At 50.5% G+C, this 22,793-nt stretch overlaps 1 protein-coding gene across 1 annotated transcript; it reads right to left on the bottom strand.

Moving 5' to 3' along the window:
- Nucleotides 1–452: 452 nt before the first annotated feature.
- TMEM165 (transmembrane protein 165) lies at nucleotides 453–20,223 on the bottom strand. Its single transcript, XM_038769122.1, has 6 exons — nucleotides 20,074–20,223; nucleotides 5,784–6,009; nucleotides 4,765–4,940; nucleotides 3,431–3,613; nucleotides 1,729–1,834; nucleotides 453–1,204 (listed from the first exon to the last, which is right to left on the bottom strand). The coding sequence occupies exons 1-6, from the start codon at nucleotides 20,221–20,223 to the stop codon at nucleotides 1,128–1,130; spliced, it is 918 nt and encodes a 305-aa protein (XP_038625050.1). The 3' UTR covers nucleotides 453–1,127.
- Nucleotides 20,224–22,793: the final 2,570 nt, after the last annotated feature.

The raw sequence follows: 22,793 nt of genomic DNA, 5'->3' as shown, positions 1-22,793 counted from the left end.
GACACATTCCTTTTAGACTGTGAGCCCACTGTTGGGTAGGGACTGTATATGTTGCCAATTTGTACTTCCCAAGCGCTTAGTACGGTGCTCTGCACATAGTAAGCGCTCGATAAATACGATTGATGATGATGATGATTCCCTGCCTACAATAAGCTCACAGTTTAGCACAGTGCCTGGCACATAGTAAGTGTTTAACAAGTACCATTTTTTTTTAAGGTAGGCGTAGGGCCAGCACCACAGCAGATATACTTCCTGAAGAGAAGCCGAGGCCACCTGCTAAGGTTTCCAGGGCCCTAACGCACTTTCGGTGCGGCCAACCCGCCAGGATGCTGGGGGGGTGATTTAAGTCTACCGCAGTGGGTGGCCCGCATCCCTCGCTTCTCGAGAACAGAGGGGAGCGAAGGGAGGGCCACCCCTCTGCCAAAAGCAGGCGGAAAGAAGAGAGCAGAGGCCCCCTTCCACACCACTTTTATTTACATGAGTTCCCCGGTACAGTTCGCGAAAGAGAAAACTAATCCCGTACTGTCAAATATTGACCATTACCGTCCATTGCGAGCGTCCCACCCCCTGGAGGGAAAGGAATGGGCCGGGAACCGGCGAGTGGTGATGCCACTTCTAGGGCAGGGTGAGTTTAAAGATGAGCGCCTTGAGCGGGGACGATGTTCTTTGGCTCGACGGAGTGTGGGAGAATTAAGCCCCCTCCCACCGGGATTTAGGAGAACCGGCTCCACAGCGCGAGGTGCCCCACTAAAGCAGCCCAAAGGCAAGCGGGCACGCTCTGTCGGACCGGTGTTTCCAGCCGGGACGCGGGGCCGGTCCAGCCTGAAAGGGAGGTCCTGGCCTGGGCAAAGATGGGGTGGGAGGGAGTGTGTCTTTTCACAGGCTGAAGACTAAGCGGCCGTCCCGTAGCCAACGGGGAGAGGAGGCAAGGAAGGGCTGGCAAGCGGCGCGGGCCGGCCGAGGCCCAGAGGAAAACCCAGGCGCAGATGCCCTGGGAGGAGTGGCCTGACCCTCCCTCTCCGGCGGGGCGGTGCCGCTCAAGGCAGGAGAGCGTTGTCCGGCCGGTGCCCGCACTACTATGTACAGAAGGGGCCCGGCGGGCCCAGTCCGATGGAAGAGCCGTCTCCTTAAAAACCAGAGTCAGGGCTGATGAAGAGGGCAGAGAACGCAAATGCCAGAAACACGATGCCGCCGATGATGGTCACTGAAACAGAAGAGGGAACAGAGGGTCACCACCTCCCCGGGGACGATCGAGTCTCGAGCCCCGCCGCCTGAGCCCGGACGGCGGGCCCTGGCCGGCGGCGAGCCCGCCTCGGCGCCCCCGATAAGGGAAGCAGCAGCAGGTTGGAGCCGGGACCTTGGGGCGTAACGGCTCCGAGTCCATTCGATAAAGGGTCTTCCGGGTTTGGATGGGGACGGCGGCGGCAGTGGGCTTCCCTCGGTCTCTCCCACGGGTCTGAGGAGGGCCGGGAAGTTCACTCAGTTGGTAGTCTCCCATCTCCACAGCCCCAGAGGACCCTGACTCGGGGATCCTGACAGGGTGGGGTGAAGATCTGAACCAACCTGTCCCCGGGGGCGGTTTCCGATCCTCATTTCGGAACCGGTAAAACCCTCCGGCTGTCCTGCGGGACCGGCTTTGCGAAGAGAGTTAATCATCAAGGCTTGGGAGACTGGGGGAGAGAACCCCGGGGAACTGGGGGGGACCGGGATTACAGTACCCAATCTCACCAGTGCGAACGGAGATTTTCTGGGCTATCATTCTCCCTCCGATCACTGCCAATCCGGTGCATAAGCTGTGTCCCACGGTTCCGCCCACAGCCACGCCGTAGGGATCCTGAAAACGAACAGACCTGGCATTCGTCGAAAAGCAGGGGTGGGTCGGCGCCTTGCTGGGAAAGAAAACTGGGAATCTCTGAGGAGCGGGAGAACCAACCAGGCTCCTTTAACCAGCCCTATTTTGCAGGCGCTTAACTCCTTCCCGGCACCCTCGATGACTTCCAACGAAACAGAAACGATCAGGTATGAGCTCCCTGACCCCTTCCCAGCGGTATCAACAGATCTCCGTCTGCCACACTCTCAACCTCCTCTCCCTTTCTAAAACCCACCCGCCCCCACACCTTTTTTTTTTTTACCTCTGCCATCGAACGTACCGTGTCGGGTCTCCTCCTGATCAGAAAAACCTTCTCTGGGTCCCACTTCACCCTCCGGCTATTGCCCCATTCAATCAATGGTATTTACTGAGTGCTTACTGTGTGCGGAGCACAGTACAGCAGAGTTGGCAGGCACGCTTACCCACACTGGGAGGAGCTTACATTCTAGACGGGGAGATGGATGTTAATATAAATCAACGGCAGCTACAGACAGGGTTGAATTTGGGGTGAATATCAAGTGCCCCATTCCTGTCCAAGGGACTTCACTGGGCTGCCTAAATCACTGCTCCCACTTCCTCCTTGACCCTCGAGGGTCTGGTCTCCGCCCCCTGAGCCTGTTCCCGCCAAAGTCCCTAATGCCTTCCTCCGTGTCCAACCTAATGGATCCTACTCTATCTTAATCCTCCTTGCCTTCTGGGCCAGCTTTGACCCTATAAGTCACTCCCTTCACCTGCAAATGCTATCGAATGTTGGGTTTTCCCTACCCGGGGACTTCTGCCTCTCATCCTCTAACTGTAAGAGCCCACTGTTGGGTAGGGACTGTCTCTATATGTTGCCAACTTGTCCTTCCCAAGCGCTTAGTACAGTGCTCTGCACACAGTAAGCGCTCAATAAATACGACTGATTGATTGACTGATTGTAGGAGTCCCTCAAGGCTCTGCTCTGGGCCCCTTCCTCTCGCTTTACAAACCACTCTCTCAGGGAGCTCATCCACCACTGTGACTTCAGCTACCACCTCTGCATGGCTGACTCCCAAATCTAGTCACGTCTTGCCTCTGGCCTTGAAGGCCCTCCCTCTTCATATCCGAAAAAACACTCTCCCCACCTTCAAACCCTTTTTGAAGGCACTTCTCCTCCGAGAGACAGCCCTCATTTCCTCTTCTCCCACTCCCTTCGGTGTCACCCTGATTTGCCGCCGTAAACCACCCCGGCGCTTAGTACGGTGATGGCCATAAGCGCTTAATTGCAATGAAGAAAAAAAAAATCACTTTCCAGTGGTATTTTGAATCTGAGATGACGGGGGTAAAGTGAAGAGTTGGGTGTAACCGTTTAAGGACAAGACACCTTGGGTCAGTGGACAGACAGAGGCAGACATTGGAGATTTCGGAGACAAAAGCAGTGTGTGTTCTCACTACAAACTGGTGATTCAGCTCAGCCACACCCTTAGGAGTATTTAATCTAACGTGCAGATTTCAAAGGGAAATATTAGCCAAGTCTGCTCAAACGCACGACGACAGCTGGCCAACTTGGTCGCTCCGAGACGGACACTGTCTACTCACCTCTCTGGCTGCCAGAACAATTGTAGTCAGTTGAGAGCGGTCACCCCATTCGGCCAAGAATGTTAATGTCAGGGCTTGAACAAAGATGGGAGAAATGAAATGCAGCCATTTCTTCTGTGGTATAGCCGTGCTGGTCCCCGTTTCCACGTCTCCCGGCCCGTTTAAAAGTTTGGTTCTTTGGAGCTGGAAAAGCGGGCAGCATGAGATCAGGGATCTTTATCGCACAGTCCAAAAAGCTCATCAAGCATCCAAAAGCAAAGGTGCCATCTCTCAATCCATTCAATCGTATTTATCGAGCGCTTACTGTGTGCAGAGCACTGTACTAAGCGCTTGGGAAGTACAAGTCAGCAACAGATAGAGACGGTCCCTACCCAACAACGGGCTCACAGTCTAGAAGGGCGAGACACACAACAAAACATGTAGACAGGTGTCAAAATAGAATAGAATTATAGCTATTATGCACTTCATTAACAAAATAAATAGAATAGTAAATATGCACGAGTAAAATAAATAGATAACCCAAGCTGTCCCGAATCTCACCGTCACAACAGGAAGCTCAACTCAACTCCCACCAGAAAGATTCTGGACAATCCACTGTCCAAAGCCTTCATAGCTAGGGATGTAGCCATGCTCAAGACATTAAAAATTACTTGAAAATTTTCCATAAGTAAAACCTGAGAAATAAATTTAACACCTAGTTTTCATCAGTGGGGGTATGTGGGAAAAGAGTGCTCTGTGACCTTGGGCAAGTCACTGAACTTCTCTGTCCCTCAGTGCCCTCATCATAGTGGGGATTAAGACTGTGTGAGCCCAAGTGGAACGTGGACTGTGTCCAACCCGCTTAGCCTGTATCCACCCCAGCGCTTAGTACACTTCCTGACACAGAGTAAGCGCTTAAATACTATAAAAAAAAGTTTACATCATATCAAATTCTGCAAGAAGATCGGCAATACAATCAATCCACTGAATTAACGGTCAGGAAAAAGTCCCCTAAAAAAGCTGCTCCTGTAGACTGTTAAACCACTAACGCACCTTGGCCTCAGTCATTTGTTCAGAGGTCATATGCCTTTCAATCCCTTTTAATCCCTTTAAAGCACGGGATCTGCGAAGAAGCAATTTTCCTTCTCCACTGAGGCCCTTCCACCCCCCACCCCTACTTCCCCAGCTGTTTAAACAACCATCCAGAAAGTCAGAGAACAGACTCCTGCTATGCTAGCACCCCGCAGAAAGGAATACATTTCTTCAGGATCGGACTCCCTCTCTCTTCCCCAGCCTCGGCAGTGCACTTCCTAAACTAAGCCACTCTGCGGACGCAACTGTCACGATGTACTTACTTCTTCATCTTTTTTCTTGATTTCTGCTTGCACTTCTTCCAGCTCCTCCTGACCCTCATCCGGGCTCATCTTCAAACCTTCCCGAAGCATTCTGATACCAAAAATTGCAAACAATGCAGTTGACACATAATATGTGTACACTCTGGGGATAACTGTGGTGGCATAGCCAAACAAAACTGAAAGAAGACACAAAATTGGGCTGTGTTTAAAGCATCCAAAGGAGTTAGTTTCTTCCCTTCCTGTTTATAAACATTTCTGTCTGGCTAAATAATTCAAAGCGGCCTCACGGCCTATCAACCAACGGCAAAGTTACTTCGTGACAATCTTGAAACAGGGACTAAGGCATTAATTAAACCAACCCTGCCTCTCTGAACAACAAGTCATCACCTCTAAGATACTAACAAGAAGATTATTCTTACAGATGACTCAATTCTGTTAAACTATTTCACAAAATTGTTAGCCCCTCTAGAAACTCCTTACTCATTATAGGCCTCACTCTTCTCTCTCTCCCCACATCAACCCCTTTATCACCTTCCCTCCTACCTGGAAACCACCCCCACTGCATTTATTTCAGACAGACCACCGCTCTGCCTAGCTTTAAAGCCTTACTGAAATCATGCCTCCTCCAGGAAGCCTTCCCTGGCTAATCTCTCCACTGCCTGCCCTCTTTTACCCCGATTCTGCATCACCTGCACTCTCAAGTCCATCCCCACTAAGCACTTAAGTATCACCCTCTCGGCCCAGCACTTATCTTCATGTCCTTATACCATCACCTCCCCTGCCTGTAATTTATTTTAATGCCTGTCTCCCCAGCTAGTCCATAAGCCGCGTGACGGCAAAGACCGTCTCTACTTTACTGTACTCTCCCAAGTGCTTACTACAGCGCTCTGAATACAGCGAGCGCTCAGTGAATACCACCGACTGACGGAAAGAACAATCGAGGGTTCCCATCCACATTTAACACACCTAAAAACCGCGCCTCATTACTTATTAAACTGAGAACCCGAAAGGATACCAACCAGATAAACACGTCATCAGTCCCAAAGCAAGCATTGCCCCGGCCAATACAGTCAGGCGGTTATATCGCATCGCCATGATGGCGGCTATGAAAAATGTCTTATCTCCCAATTCGGACACGATGATGACCGATATGGCAGCCACAAAAGCATGGATGAATCCCAAATTGGTCTGGGCAGCAGGGTCCTCGCTGTTGATCTGAACTGCAGCGGCAGGTGTCGGTCCTTTCTGTAACGACATTTTTTCAAGGTTAGTTTTACACAGCGTCTACACATAGTAAGCGCTCAAAAAACCCCCTCGATCGATTGATGGTTTCTGGACAAGTCGGTTTTAAAAACCTATTCCCGTCACGCTCCGCCCATAACCTCTGGGTGACGGATGGCTTTGAATGACTCCATCTGCTTCTGGGCCGAGCTGGGTCTCCTGCTCCAGGGAGGCCAGTCACGGCCGGCGACTGCTCGGCTCCTGGTCCCCAACAGCTTTTAATGCTGGTTTTCCGAGGCTGTTGAAGCATCTAGAAGTTAGGGCCTGGACTTTTAAAAGTCTTAATAAAGACCCAAGACTCCAGAAGCAAAAAGGGGATTGATCTTAGCTTTTTCACCTCACCGAGCACTGGGATTTTTGCTTGCTTTTGGTCATGGGTCTCCTATCCTAAAAAAATCCTCCTTTGACACCACGGTTCCTTCCAGTTATCACCCCATCTCCCTCCTACAATGAGTGAGTTGTCTAAACCCACTGTCCTCCTCTCCCTCTCCTCCTCCAATTCTCAGCTTGACCCCCTCCAACCTGGCTTCTGCCCCCTTCACTCCACAGAAGCTGCCCTCCCCAAAGGTCACCAACCATCTCCTTCTTGCCAAATCCAATGGCCTCTACTCCACCCTAATCCGCCTCGACCTCTCGGCTGCCATCGACACGGTCCGACCTCGGCTTCACGGACACTGTCCTCTCCTGGCTCTCCTCCTAGCTCTCCGCCTGCTCCTTCTGTCTCTCAGTCTCTTTCCCAGGCTCTTCCTCTGCCTCGCCATCCCCCCCACCCCGGGTCCCCTCTCTTCTCCATCTATACCTACTCCCTCGTGAACTCATTCACTCCCAACCTTGGCTTCAGCTACCGTCTCTTCGAGGATGATTCCCAAATCTACAACTCCAGCCCTGATCTCTCTCCTTTCTCTAACAGTCTCATATTTCCCCTGCCTTCAGGACACGTCTATCTGGATGTCCCACCAACACCTCGAACTTAATATGTCCAACTCCTCATCTTTTCACCCAATCCTTATCCTCCCCTGACTTTCCCATCACTGTGGACGGCACCACCACTCTCCTTGCCTCACAAGTCTGTACCCTTGACTCATCTCTCTCATTCGACCCACATATTCACTCTGTCACAAATCCTGTCAGTTCCTTCTTCAGAACATCGCTGAAATCTGCCCTTTCCTCTCCATCCAAACTGCTACCATATTAATTCAAGCACTTATCCTATCCTGCCTTGACCATTCATTCAACTGTATTTATTGAGCACTTACTGTGTGACTTCCTATACAAACCAGCTTACACACTTCGCTCCTCAAATGTCAATCTACTCACTGTACCTTGATCTCTTCTATCTTGCCATCGACTCCTTGCCCCTGTCCTGCCTCTGGCCTGGAAAACCCTCCTTCATACCTGACAGATCAGCACTCTCCCCACCTTCAAAGCCTTATTAAAAACTAAGCCCTCATTTCCCCCCTTGACCAATGTCATTTCTTGAGCGCTTGTAATGTGCCAAGTACTGCACTAAGCACTTGGGAGAGTACAATATAAAAATATAAGAGTTGGTAGACATTTCCCTGCCCACAATGAGCTGACAGTCTACTCCGTCCCCCTTCTGCATCGCCCTCGCACTTGGATCTGTACCTTTATTCGCTCCACCCTCAGACCCACAGCACTTACGTCCACATCCGTAATTTATTTTGTGTCTCTCTCCCCCTCTAGACTGTAAGCTCCTTGAGGGCAGGGAGCATGTCTACCAACCTTCTAGACTGTGAGCCCACTGTTGAGTAGGGACCGTCACTAGATGTTGCCAACTTGTCCTTCCCAAGCGCTTAGTACAGTGCTCTGCACACAGTAAGCGCTCAATAAATACGATTGAATGAATGAACTCTGCTATATCTACAGTGCTCGGCCCACAGTAAGTGCTCAATAAATACAACTGATAAACACAATTGATTGCTTAATCTGAATTTCCTCAAATTGAGGGGTTTTTTTTTCTTTTTTAGATAGCCTGTCCCACGGTGACCTCCTTCCTGCTCAGAGCTAATAAAAGCAGTCCTAATTAGTTCCTATTAAAGCAGTTGCTCCCACTTGATGACACATCACCCTTGTATAAGAAACTTCATTGAGAAACACTTAGGACACAAATACCTATCCCTACTAGAAGCACAATTCTTTTATTAATCCCACTGCTGCACCTGTGCCAGCAATCTGCTTAGAGCTACAGGAACGAAAACATTTGCTCAAATTCAAAAACAATTCCAACTACACATTACCAAACCTATGCCACTTGCTCTGCATCTAAGACAGACGGACTGAAACGATATACGGTGCACAGGCCTTGAAAATCCAGCCGTAGTAGCAAAGAGCTGGGTCACAAACAAGCACGTGCAAGTCTTTGGAAAAGATCGATCTCAATCCTGGTTTTCGGAAACTGCTTCAGAGTATCCGGAGGGTTAAAAGACCCAAAACTCAAATAACGGAAAAAATGGTGATTCTAGTTATCCTGATAAGGAGAGAAAGGTAAAAGAAATAAATAATCGAATCAATCAAAGGCCCTCGGTTAGTTCTTTCCCTCCTACTTAACCATTCTCTCTTAACCTACTTAACCAGTATGCTGCCAATTTGTACTTCCCAAGCGCTTCGTACAGTGCTCTGCACACAGTAAGCGCTCAATAAATACGATTGATGATGATGATGGTTCTCTCCCCCTAGTCTACACCTCGGTTTGCATGCTTTGCTCTTCTCAAACCAACCTACTCACTGTGCCTCATTCTCAACTCTCTCTCCACCGACTTCTTGTTCAAACCCACCCCGCTCCCTGGAACTCTCTTCCCCCCACCAGACCGCAGTTCTCTCCCTCTCCGAGACCCTCCCAAAAGCACATGTCTTCCGTGAATCCCCTCACCATTCATTTCTCTTCCCTAACCTCACCCCCATATGCCACTTCAGATCTTTTGTGCCACCTCCGCACTTACCACTCACCTCCTGGTATTTATGTACATATCTCGTGTGTGTGTTTCCCTATTTAAGAAGCAGTGCGGCCTTAGTGGAAAAACCGCGGGCCCGGGAGTGAGAGGACCTGGGGTCTAATTCCAGCTCCACCATTTGTCTACTGTGTGACCTTGGGCTTCGCTTCTCTGTGCCTCAGTTACCTCAAGACCCAGAAGATCTGTCTCTCTTTAACAGCCTGACTGCTCACCTTCACAACATTTGCCTTATTTGTGGCTCGGCTCCAGTCTACCGCAAGCCACGCTTCACAACCCATTGCCATTTTAGAAACTGTCCTCACAAAGAATAAGAAATGGGCTTTCCTTCCTGGAAATCCTTCCCTCCCTCACCCAGTCACTGGAATGGGCACAGTAGCCAGGCCCATCTAGCCAAGAATACGAAAGCCTGGACCCCTTCCCAGCCAGAAAGAACAGCTGAATCTGAGGGAACCAACAACCTAAGTGGGATCCCACAAAACTGCTCAGTAACTGTAAACTCCCCCATTTCTCGCTCTCCGAATCTCCTGATATTTCCAAGGTACTGAGCGCCAGGAGAAAAGCACACCTTGGCCATTGGAAGATGAAAACAGAAAGTCACCAAAAGCATCCACAATAAAGTGAATTTCGAGATCAGAAGAAGAGAAGCAGCGTGGCTCAGGGAAAAGTGCACCTTGGCCATTGGAAGATGAAAATAGAAAGTCACCAGAAACATCCACAATAAAGTGAATTTAGAGATCAGAAAAAGAGAAGCAGCGTGGCTCAGTGAAAAGTGCACCTTGGCCACTGGAAGCTGAAAATAGAAAGGCACCAAAAACATCCACAATAAAGTGAATTTAGAGATCAGAAGAAGAGAAGCAGCGTGGCTCAGTGAAAAGTGCACCTTGGCCACTGGAAGCTGAAAATAGAAAGTCACCAAAAACATCCACAATAAAGTGAATTTAGAGATCAGAAGAAGAGAAGCAGCGTGGCTCAGTGAAAAGTGCACCTTGGCCATTGGAAGATGAAAATAGAAAGTCACCAAAAACATCCACAATAAAGTGAATTCAGAGATCAGAAGAAGAGAAGCAGCGTGGCTCAGTGGAAAGAGCACGGGCTTTGGAGTCAGAGATCGGGGTTCGAATCCCGGCTCCGCCACATGTCTGCTGTGTGACCTTGGGCAAGTCACTTCTCTGAGCCTCAGGTACCTCATCTGTAAAATGGGGATTGACAGTGAGCCCCACGTGGGACAACTTAATCACCTTGTATCCTCCCCAGCGCTTAGAACAGTGCTCTGCACATAGTAAGTGCTTAACATGCCATCATCATTATTATTAGAAGAAACTGGTTAAATTTAGGATTTGAAAAAGACATGAAAACTAAAAGGCCAAAGAGACGGACATGAACACACCCACACGAGGCAAGGTTTGAGAGGAAAAAAGTGGAGGGTGTCACAGTAAGCGCTCAATAAATACGACAATTTAGGGTACAAACTGCGAGACAAACCCTTGGCTCTAGTTTCAAACCAGCCAGTGTGATTTGGAAAAATCACTGGGTCTTGCCCTGCATTAGGACTCGAGTTCTAAAGTTTTATCTGCTTCTCCATCCTTCATAAACAGGCTCAGGTTTGAGGCCTTCTCTTCCCTTCCTTTCACTTCTCTGCATCTAAATTACCTCATCTGTCAAATGGGGATTGAGCCTGTGAGCCCCACAATCATCATCAATCGTATTTATTGAGCGCTTACTATGTGCAGAGCAACGTACTAAGCGCTTGGGAAGTCCAAATTGGCAACACATAGAGACAGCCCCTACCCAACGGTGGGCTCACGGTCTAAAAGGGGGAGACAGAGAACAAAACCAAACATACTAACAAAATAAAATAAATAGGATAGATATGTACAAGTAAAATAAATAGAGTAATAAATATGTACAAACATATATACAGGTGCTGTGGGGAAGGGAAGGAGGTAAGATGGGGGGATGAGGGGGAGTCTGGGAAGGCCTCCTGGAGGAGGTGAGCCCCATGTGGAACAGGGACTGTGTGTCCAGCCTGGTTAGACTGTATCTAACTCGGCGCTTAGAACGGTGCCTGATACCTAGTAGGCGCTTGGCAAATACCATCACTATTATTTTATTTTTACTTTAGCCCTTCGGGTCAGGATGAGGACGGCGGCGGCCCCGCCAATGTACGGCTCCCCTGGAGCTGGCTAAGGACGGAGCGTGGGGCAGAAACCGGAGCCGGCCTGGGACGGTAAAAACGGGTGTTTTGGTGTGGGGAAAGACAAGCCGCCTTGGTGGGGCTCAGGCTGCTCAGGACACCACCACACAGCCCAGCCCCAGAAGTGGGTTTCTAGCCACTAGCGGTCGGCACTCGGCCCAAGTTCGGTGACATCACCAACCCCCGAAACGGAGAAGGGGAAGGAAGAGGGAAGTCGCCCCGTGTCCTGCTCAGCCCCTGGCCCGGATCCCAGTCAAGGTTCCTGCTAATGTTCCTGCTAATGCTAGAGAAGCAGCGTGGCTCAGTGGAAAAGGGCCCGGGCTTTGGACTCAGAGGTCATGGGTTCAAATCCCGACTCCGCCACGTGTCACCAATGTTCCAAACCTCGATTCAAGCAAGCAGACCCATTTAACTGGATGTGCTGGTGACACTGGGGAAAGATAGTGGAGGATTGGGCCAGGGAGAGACTCGGGGGCAAGTGTCATTTCTAATCCCAGCCCTGCCACTTGGCTGCTGTGTGACCCTGGGCAAGTCACTTCACTTCTCTGGGCCTCAGTTCCCTCATCTGGAAAATGAGGATGAAGACTGTGAGCCCCCCGTGGGACAACCTGATCACCTTGTATCCCCCCAGCGCTTAGAACAGTGCTTTGCACATAGTAAGCGCTTAACAAATACCAACATTATTATTATTATTATTATTATTATTATTATTATTATTATTATTATTATTGTCAGCTGTGTGACTTTGGGCAAGTCACTTCACTTCTCTGCGCCTCAGTTCCCTCCTCTGGAAAATGAGGATTAAGACTGTGAGCCCCACGTGGGACAACCTGATCACCTTGTATCCCCCCAGCGCTTAGAACAGTGCTTTGCACATAGTAAGCGCTTAACAAATACCAACATTATTATTATTATTGTCAGCTGTGTGACTTTGGGCAACTCACTTCACTTCTCTGCGCCTCAGTTCCCTCATCTGGAAAATGAGGATGAAGACTGTGAGCCCCCCGAGGGACAACCTGATCACCTTGTATCCCCCCAGCGCTTAGAACAGGGCTTTGCACGTAGTAAGTGCTTAACAAATACCATCATTATTATTATTATTATTAACAAATACCAAAATTATTATTATTACTATAATGTCTTCCTGGCTGCTTTGAGGGGATCCCATACCTCGGGGGCAGAGTGGCCACGTGGGCACCAGATTAGGAGAGAGACTGTGGACTCTTACCCTGGTTCTAACCCTGGGCATTGTTCTTCTGAAAGGAATTGTTCCTTTAATATTCATATATGAAGATTCATAAATCCATAAATTCATAAATTTCATATTTATTGGGCACTTACTATGCTGAAAGCACTGTCCTAAGCGCTTCGGAGAGTACAATACGGCAACAGACCCATTCAGCGTGCCTCTTTCCTCTGAGGGAAAGAGTACGGGCCTGGAAGACGGAGGACTTGGGTTCTAGTCCCGGCTCTGCCACGTGTCTGCTGTGTGACTCTGGGCAAGTCACTTCACTTCTCTGGGCCTCAGTTACCTCATCTGTAAAATGGAGATTAAGACAGGGAGCCCCATGTAGAATAGGGACTGTGTCCAATCCGATTAGCTTCTGTCTACCCTAGCGCTTAGTACAGTGCCTGGCACATTGTAAAAACTTAACAATTAAATTAAAAAAAAAAAACCAAGGGGGGAGAAGCACATTCTGGTCCTCTCTAAGGTCAAATTGCAGCCTTCTATTGCAATAGGAAAGGTTTGTTTGACCTGCTCCTTAGGATATATAGCCCACCCTACCTAAGTGGCAGAACCCAGCAGGGAGACTAGCGAAATCTAGAGCCATGCACATTTTGCACCATAAATCAAAACCATTTTTCCCCATGGTTACAAAACCTCTTTGTCAGCATGCTTAATAAGAGAATATTCTACTCCTTGTAACACATTAGAAGCAACGATCTGTCATTTGTGACGAGAGACTTCTAGACTGTGAGCCCACTGTGGGTAGGGACTGTCTCTATATGTTGCCAACTTGGACTTCCCAAGCGCTTAGTACAGTGCTCTGCACACAGTAAGCGCTCGATAAATATGACTGATTGATTGATTCCATCACTGTCATTACTGTCCTTCTTCCCAGATCCAGACCAAATTAGTTTCCTAGTAAGGCACTCTTCCTAGTTATCTATCTACCGCAGTGCTTCACATGAGGCACTTAAAACCATCAATACTTATATTATTAATTCAGCAGCTTTCCGATAGGTTTTTCAGAAGACCCCACTGCCACCACCCAGTAAACTTGTCTTTTCCCGCCCCGTGCCCGAGAAATCCAACGGATGGATCAACACCCTCACTTCCAAGTCCTACCAGAGGAAAGTTTATTTCTCCAGATTTGATCCCAGTGGGAGCTGCAGCTTCTCCGGATAAAACAAACAGCTGGAGAGAGAGGGACAGGGTACTGGCAGGAAACTGGTTTTTCCAGCTAAAATTACATTTACATCCAGTTTTTCCTGGCCGGTTCCTTGACGACCAATGTTCCAAACCTCGATTCAAGCAAGCAGACCCATTTAACTGGATGTGCCGGTGACTCTGGGGAAAGATAGTGGAGGATTGGGCCAGGGAGAGACGCGGGGGCAAGTGTCAATTCTGATCCCAGCCCTGCCACTTGGCTGCTGTGTGACCCTGGGCAAGTCACTTACCTCTCTGCATCTCAGTTTCCTCCTCCACAAAATGGGGATTCAACGTCAACTCTCACTCCCCCTCAGACTGTGAGCCCCGTGTGGGGCGAGGTCTGTGGCCGGCACTTAGTACAGTGCTCCGCGGGCAGAAAGCGGTCAATGAATGAGAAGCAGAGCGGCCCAATGGAAAGGCCGAGGGCCCGGGTGTCAGAGGACCGGGGTGGCCTTGGGCAAGTCACTTCACTTTGCAGTGCCTCGGCTACCTCATCTGTAAAATGGGGATTAAGACCGTGAGCCCCACGGGGGACTGGGACTAAACTGATTACCTTTTATCTACCCCAGTGCTTAGAACAGTGCCTGGCCACATAGTAAGCACTATAGAAATACCAGATATAAAAAGTGGGGCTGATGACTGTGAGATGTGGACTATGTCCAACCTGCTTATCTTCTATCTTCAGGAGTGCTTAGTACGGAGCCTGGCATCCAGGGCGCGCTGAACGAATACCACAGTTCTTACTGTAAGGTGGCTAATGGGCCTGGCCGGAGGCTGCGGTGGCCCAACAGGGAGGACTCATAAACCCTGGCCTGGCTTTATAGGGGTGTGGGGGCAAGGCTGCCCCCATTATAGCATCCCGGGGCAAGGGGCATCACCTTGGGGCTTTCATGCCAGCCCCTTCCCCTCGGGTTTGGGTTTCGGGGAGCCCTCACGGGGACTGGGGCATGGTTAGCGAGGGTGCTTACGGGCACCCACTCACGGGGACCCCCTGGCTGAGACCCTTCTCCCAGAGACCCTCTAACGGGGCCCTTCTCCCAGAGACCTCTGATGGAGACCCTTCTCACAGGGACCTCTGATGGGGCCCTTCTTAGAGACCCTCTGATGGAGACCCTTCTCCCAGAGACCTCTGATGGGGCCCTTCTCCCAGAGACCCTCAGACGGAGACCTTTCTCCCTGAGACCCTCAGATGGAGAAACTTCTCACAGAAACCTCTGACGAAGACCCCTCTCCCAGAGACCTCTGATGGGGCCTTTCTCACAGAGACCCTCTGACGGAGACCCTTCTCTCAGAGATCTCTGACAGAGACCCTTCTCTCAGAGATCTCTGACAGAGACCCTTCTCACTGAGACCCTTCTCACAGAAACCCTCAGACAGAGACCGTTCTCACTGAGACCCTCTGACGGGGCCTTTCTCACAGAGATCCTCTGATGGAGACCCTTCTCCCTGAGACCCTCAGACGGAGAACCTTCCTCCAGAGACCTCTGATGGCAACCCTTCTCCCAGAGACGCTCAGACGGAGACCCTTCTCACAGAGATCCTCTTAAGGAGACCCTTCTCACACAGACCCTCTGACAGCGACCCTTCTCCCTGAGACCCTCAGACGGAGAACCTTCTTCCAGAGACCTCTGACAGCGACCCTTCTCCCAGAGACCCTCAGACGGAGACCCTTCTCACAGAGATCTCTGATGGGCCCTTTCTCCCAGAGATCTCTGACGGAGACCCTTCTCCCAGAGACCCTCTGATGGGGCCCTTCTCCCAGAGACCCTCTGATGGGGCCCTTCTCCCAGAGACCCTCAGAGGGAGACCCTTCTCACAAAGACCCTCAGGCGGAGAACCTTCTCTCAGAGATCTCTGACACAGCCCTTCTCCCAGAGACCTCTGATGGAGACCCTTCTCCCTGAGATCCTCAAACGGCGACCCTTCTCCCAGAGATCTCTGATGGGGCCTTCTCACAGGGACCCTCTGACGGAGACCCCTCTCACAGAGACCTCTGATGGGGCCCTTCTCCGAGACCCTCTGATGGAGACCCTTCTCCCAGAGACCCTCTGACGGGGCCCTTCTCAGAGACCTCTGATGGGGCCCTTCTCCCAGAGACCCTCTGATGGGGCCCTTCTCAGAGACCCTCTGACAGAGACCCTTCTCAGAGACCCTCTGACGAAGACCCTTCTCCCAGAGACCTCTGATGGGGCCCTTCTCAGAGACCCTCTGATGGAGACCCTTCTCCCAGAGACCTCTGATGGGACCCTTCTCCCAGGGACCCTCAGATGGAAACCCTTCTCCCTGAGACCCTCAGATGGCAACCCTTCTCCCAGAGACCTCTGATGGGGCCTTTCTCACGGAGACCTCTGACAGACACCCTTAATAATAATAATAATAATGATGGCATTTATTACGCACTTACTATGTGCAAAGCACTGTTCTAAGCGCTGGGGAAGTTACAAGGTGATCAGGTTGTCCCACATGGGTCTAACAGTCTTCATCCCTATTTTTACAGATGAGGGAACTGAGGCCCAGAGAAGTTAAGTGACTTGCCCAAAGTCACAGAGCAGACAAGTGGTGGAGCCTCGATTCGAACCCATGACCTGACTCCAAAGCCCGGGCTCTTTCCACTGAGCCACGCTGCTTCTCATATTCATAATGATGGTATTTATTAAGCGCTTACTATGTGCAAAGCACTGTTCTAAGCACTGGGGGGATACAAGGTGATCAGGTTGTCCCACGTGGGGCTCACAGTTTTAATCTCCATTTTACAGATAACTGAGGCACAGAGAAGTGAAGTGACTTGCCCAAAGTCACCCAGATGACAATTGGCGGAGCCGGGATTTGAACCCATGACCTCTGACTCCAAAGCCTGGGCTCTTTTCCACTGAACCATGCTGCTTCCCTTCTTCCAGGGACCCCGATGGGAGACCCCTCTGACGGATCCCCTTCTTCATTCATTCATTCAACCGTATTGATTGAGCGCTTACTGTGTGCAGAGCACTGGACTAAGCGCTTGGGAAGGACAAGTTGGCAACATCTAGAGATGGTCCCTACCCAACAATCAATCAGTCGTATTTACTGAGCGCTTACTGTGTGCAGAGCACTGTACTACGCGCTTGGGAAGGACAAGTTGGCAACATATAGAGACGGTCCCTACCCAACAGTGGGCTCACAGTCTAAAAGGGGGAGACAGAGAACAAAACCAAACATACTAACTAAATAAAATAAATAGAATAGATATGTACAAGTAAAATAAATCGAGTAATAAATCCGCACAAACATACATACATATATACAGGGGCTGTGGGGAAGGGAAGGAGGTAAGGAGGGGGCTCAGTGTGGGAAGGCCTCCTGGAGGAGGTGAGCTCTCAGTAGATGGATCCCCTTCTTCACTCATTCATTCAATTGTATTTATTGAGCACTTACTGTGTGCAGAGCACTATACTAAGCGCTTGGGAAGGACAAGTTGGCAACATAGAGAGACGGTCCCTACTCAACAGTGGGCTCACAGTCTAAAAGGGGGAGGCAGAGAACAAAACCCAACATACTAACAAAATAAAATAAATAGAATAGATATGTATGAGTAAAATAAATAGAGTAATAAATATGTCCAAACATCTATACATATATACAGGCTCAGCGTGGGAAGGCCTCCTGGAGGAGGTGAGCTCTCAGTAGACGGATCCCCTTCTTCATTCATTCATTCATTCAATCGTATTTATTGAGCGCTTACTGTGTGCAGAGCACTGAACTAAGCGCTTGGGAAGGACAAGTCGGCAACACAAAGAGACAGTCCCTACCCAACAGTGGGCTCACAGTCTAAAAGGGGGAGACAGAGAACAAAACCAAACATACTAACAAAATAAAACAAATAGAATAGATATGTCCAAGTAATAAATCCGTACAAACATACATACATATATACAGGGGCTGTGGGGAAGGGAAGGGGGTAAGGAGGGGGCTCAGTGTGGGAAGGCCTCCTGGAGGAGGTGAGCTCTCAGACGGATCCCCTTCTTCATTCATTCATTCATTCAATCAATCGTACTTCTGAAGCGCTTACTGTGTGCAGAGCACTGTACTAAGCGCTTGGGAAGGACAAGTTGGCAACAGATAGAGCCGGTCCCTACCCCACAGTGGGCTCACAGTCTAGAAGGGGGGGGGGAGGGGGCGTTCTCCCGGAGGTGCGCTTAGCACAGTGCTCTGCACACAGTAGGCGTTCAATAAATACGATTGATTGATTGATTGATTGGGCCCGGGCTGTCGGTCGGGGGTCCCCGAGTCGGTTGTGAGCCCCCTGTTGGGTAGGGACCGTCTCTCTATGTTGCCAACTTGGACTCCCAAGCGCTTAGTACAGTGCTCCGCACATAGTAAGCGCTCAATAAATACGATTGATGATGATTGATTGATGATTGATTGGGCCCGGGCTGTCGGTCGGGGGTCCCCGGGTCGGTTGTGAGCCCGCTGTTGGGTAGGGACCGTCTCTCTATGTTGCCAACTTGGACTTCCCAAGCGCTTAGCACAGTGCTCTGCACATCATCATCATCAATCGTATCGATTGAGCGCTTACTATGTGCAGAGCACTGGACTAAGCGCTTGGGAAGCCCAAATTGGCAACATCTAGACACAGTCCCTACCCAACAGTGGGCTCACAGTCTAGAAGTAGGGACATAGTAAGCGCTCAATCAATACGATTGATGATGATGATGATGATTGATTGATTGGGCCCGGGCTGTCGGTCGGGGGTCCCCGGGTCGACTGTGAGCCCGCTGTTGGGTAGGGACCGTCTCTATACGTTGCCAACTTGTCCTTCCCAAGCGCTTAGCACAGTGCTCTGCACATCATCATCATCAATCGTATTGATTGAGCGCTTACTATGTGCAGAGCACTGGACTAAACGCTTGGGAAGCCCAAATTGGCAACATCTAGAGACAGTCCCTACCCAACAGTGGGCTCACAGTCTAAAAGGGACATAGTAAGCGCTCAATCAACACGATTGATGATGATGATGATTGATTGCTGATTGATTGGTTGGGCCCAGGCTGTCGGTCGGTTGTGAGCCCGCTGTTGGGTAGGGACCGTCTCTCTATGTTGCCAACTTGGACTTCCCAAGCGCTTAGCACAGTGCTCTGCACATCATCATCATCAATCGTATCGATTGAGCGCTTACTATGTGCAGAGCACTGGACTAAGCGCTTGGGAAGCCCAAATTGGCAACATCTAGACACAGTCCCTACCCAACAGTGGGCTCACAGTCTAGAAGTAGGGACATAGTAAGCGCTCAATCAATACGATTGATGATGATGATGATGATTGATTGATTGGGCCCGGGCTGTCGGTCGGGGGTCCCCGGGTCGACTGTGAGCCCACTGTTGGGCAGGGACCGTCTCTATACGTTGCCAACTTGTCCTTCCCAAGCGCTTAGCACAGTGCTCTGCACATCATCATCATCAATCGTATCGATTGAGCGCTTACTATGTGCAGAGCACTGGACTAAGCGCTTGGGAAGCCCAAATTGGCAACATCTAGAGACAGTCCCTACCCAACAGTGGGCTCACAGTCTAAAAGGGACATAGTAAGCGCTCAATCAATACGATTGATGATGATGATTGATTGATTGCTGATTGATTGGTTGGGCCCAGGCTGTCGGTCGGTTGTGAGCCCGCTGTTGGGTAGGGACCGTCTCTCTATGTTGCCAACTTGGACTTCCCAAGCGCTTAGCACAGTGCTCTGCACATCATCATCATCATCAATCGTATTTATTGAGCGCTTACTATGTGCAGAGCACTGTACTGAGCGCTTGGGAAGCCCAAATTGGCAACATCTAGAGACGGTCCCTACCCAACAGTGGGCTCACAGTCTAGAAGAAGGGACATAGTAAGCGCTCAATCAATACGATTGATGATGATGATTGATTGATTGCTGATTGATTGGTTGGGCCCGGGCTGTCGGTCGGGGGTCCCCGGGTCGACTGTGAGCCCACTGTTGGGTAGGGACTGTTTCTATATGTTGCCAATTTGTCCTTCCCAAGCGCTTAGTACAGTGCTGTGCACATCATCATCATCAATTTTATTTATTGAGCGCTTACTATGTGCAGAGCACTGGACTAAGCGCTTGGGAAGCCCAAATTGGCAACATCGAGAGACGGTCCCGACCCAACAGTGGGCTCACAGTCTAAAAGGGACATAGTAAGCGCTCAATCAATACGATTGATGATGATGATTGATTGATTGCTGATTGATTGGTTGGGCCCAGGCTGTCGGTCGGTTGTGAGCCCGCTGTTGGGTAGGGACCGTCTCTCTATGTTGCCAACTTGGACTTCCCAAGCGCTTAGTCCAGTGCTCCGCACATAGTAAGCGCTCAATCAATACGATTGATGATGATGATTGATTGATTGCTGATTGATGGGCTGGGCCCGGGCTGTGTGTCGGGGTTTCCCGGCTCACCTGGGGCCGCCCGCGGTCCTTGTCCTCCTCCCCGTCCTTGTCCCTGTCCCTGTCCTTGTCCTCCCGGTCCTTGTCCTCCGTCGCCATGGAGCCGCGGAGGAGGAGGACGATGAGGAGGACGAGCCGCAGCACCGCCACCGCCGCCGCCATGGATCACCGAGCCCCACCGCCGCCGCTCCCAAAGCGGGAGCGCTCCGCGCCGCGCCCCGCGCACGCGCACGCACGCCTCCCTGGCGCTCGGCGTCGTGACGTCACCCCGCCGCCGCGCGCACGCGCACGCACGCCCCCTCGCGCGGGGCGTCGTGACGTCACCCCGCCACCGCTCCCGCGCACGCATGCCTCCCTCGCGCGCGGCGTCGTGACGTCACCGGGACACGTGATTTCCCCCACCCCGCGCCCCTCCCCCAGCCCCGGCCTGAGGCGGCCTACTGACTGGACGCCCCCCGCCCTCACGAAGGGTTCGTTCATTCATTCATTCAATCGTGCTTATTGAGCGCTTACTACGTGCACAGCACTGTACTAAGCGCTTCGGAAGGACAAGTTGGCAACATCTAGAGACAGTCCCTGCCCACAGTGGGCCCACAAATCGTACTTATTGAGCGCTTACTGTGTGCAGAGCACTGTGCTAAGCGCTTGGGAAGGACAAGTTGGCAACCTCTAGAGACAGGCCCTGCCCAACAGTGGGCCCACATTCATTCATTCAATCGTATTTATTGAGCGCTTACTGTGCGCAGAGCACTGTACTAAGCGCCTGGGAAGGACAAGTTGGCAACAGATACAGTCCCTGCCCAACAGTGGGCCCACATTCATTCATTCAATCGTATTTATTGAGCGCTTACTGTGGGCAGAGCACTGTGCTGAGCGCTTCGGAAGGACAAGTTGGCAACATCTAGAGACAGTCCCTGCCCACAGTGGGCCCACAAATCGTATTTATTGAGCGCTTACTGTGGGCAGAGCACTGTACTAAGCGTTTGGGAAGGACAAGTTGGCAACAGATAGAGACAGTCCCTGCCCAACAGTGGGCCCACATTCATTCATTCAGTCGTATTTATTGAGCGCTTACTGTGCGCAGAGCACTGTACTAAGCGCCTGGGAAGGACAAGTTGGCAACAGATACAGTCCCTGCCCAACAGTGGGCCCACATTCATTCATTCAATCGTATTGATTGAGCACTTACTGTGTGCAGAGCACTGGACTAAGCGCTTGGGAAGGACAAGTTGGCAACATGTAGAGACAGTCCCTGCCCACAGTGGGCCCACAAATCGTACTTATTGAGCGCTTACTGTGTGCAGAGCACTGGACTAAGCGCTTGGGAAGGACAAGTTGGCAACATCTAGAGACGGTCCCTGCCCAACAGTGGGCCCACATTCATTCATTCAATCGTATTTATTGAGCGCTTACTGTGTGCAGAGCACTGTGCTGAGCGCTTGGGAAGGACAAGTTGGCAACATCTAGAGACAGTCCCTGCCCAATAGTGGGCCCACAAATCGTATTTATTGAGCGCTTACTGCGTGCAGAGCACTGTGCTAAGCGCTCAGGAAGGACAAGTTGGCAACATCTAGAGACAGTCCCTACCCAACAGTGGGCCCACAAATCGTATTTATTGAGCGCTTACTGCGTGCAGAGCACTGTACTAAGCGCCTGGTAAGGACAAGTTGGCAACAGATACAGTCCCTGCCCAACAGTGGGCCCACATTCATTCATTCAATCGTATTGATTGAGCGCTTACTGTGTGCAGAGCACTGGACTAAGCGCTTGGGAAGTCCAAGTTGGCAACATGTAGAGACAGTCCCTGCCCACAGTGGGCCCACAAATCATATTTATTGAGCGCTTACTGCGTGCAGAGCACTGTACTAAGCGCTTGGGAAGGACAAGTTGGCAACAGAGAGAGACGGTCCCTACCCAACAGTGGGCCCACATTCATTCATTCAATCGTATTTATTGAGCGCTTACTGTGTGCAGAGCACTGTGCTAAGCGCTTCAGAAGGACAAGTTGGCAACATATAGAGACGGTCCCTACCCCACAGTGGGCTCACAGTCTAGAAGGGGGAGACAGGGAACAAAACCAAACATACTAACAAAATAAAATCAATAGAATTCATTCATTCAATCGTATTTATTGAGCGCTTACTGTGGTGCAAGCACTGTACTAAGCGCTTGGGAAGTCCAAAATAGAATGGAAAGACCCGGGCCTGAAAATCAGAGGACATGGGTTCTAATCCCAACTCCAGTACTTGTCCGCTGTGTGACCTTGGGCAAGTCACCTGACTTCTCTGTGCCTCTGTACCTCATTTGTGAAAGACAGATGAAGACGGTGAACCTCTGTGGGACAGGGACTGTGCCACCGCCCCCTTCAATTTGCTTGTATCCCCCTCATCTTACCTCCTTCCCTTCCCCACAGCACCTGTCTATATGTATCTATGTTTGTACATATTTATTACTCTATTTATTGATTTATTTGACTTGTTCATACCTATTCTATTTATTTTATTTTGTTAGCATGTTTGGCATTTAGACTGTGAGCCCACTATCGGGTAGGGACTGTCTCTATGTGATGCCAATTTGTACTTCCCAAGCGCTTAGTACAGTGCTCTGCACATAGTAAGCGCTCAATAAATACGATTGATTGATTGATTGATTGTTCTCTGTCTCCCCCTTTTAGACTGTGATCCCACTGTTGGGTAGGGACCGTCTCTATATGTTGCCAACTTGTGCTTCCC

This window comes from Tachyglossus aculeatus, chromosome X5, assembly GCF_015852505.1.
Source record: "Tachyglossus aculeatus isolate mTacAcu1 chromosome X5, mTacAcu1.pri, whole genome shotgun sequence".
In the NCBI taxonomy this organism is placed as follows: Eukaryota; Metazoa; Chordata; class Mammalia; order Monotremata; family Tachyglossidae; genus Tachyglossus; species Tachyglossus aculeatus.
The sequence above is the reverse complement of the archived record's forward strand: the minus strand, read 5'-3'. Positions and strand labels throughout refer to the sequence as shown.

Coding starts and splice junctions, on each gene's coding strand:
- TMEM165 (XM_038769122.1), bottom strand. CDS start 20,223: ATGGCGGCGGCGGTGGCGGTGCTGCGGCTCGTCCTCCTCATCGTCCTC. Junction 4,941..5,783: donor ACTGATGACGTGTTTATCTG/GTTGGTATCCTT, acceptor GTCTTCTTTCAG/TTTTGTTTGGCTATGCCACC. Junction 1,835..3,430: donor TTGTTCTGGCAGCCAGAGAG/GTGAGTAGACAG, acceptor GTTCGTTTTCAG/GATCCCTACGGCGTGGCTGT.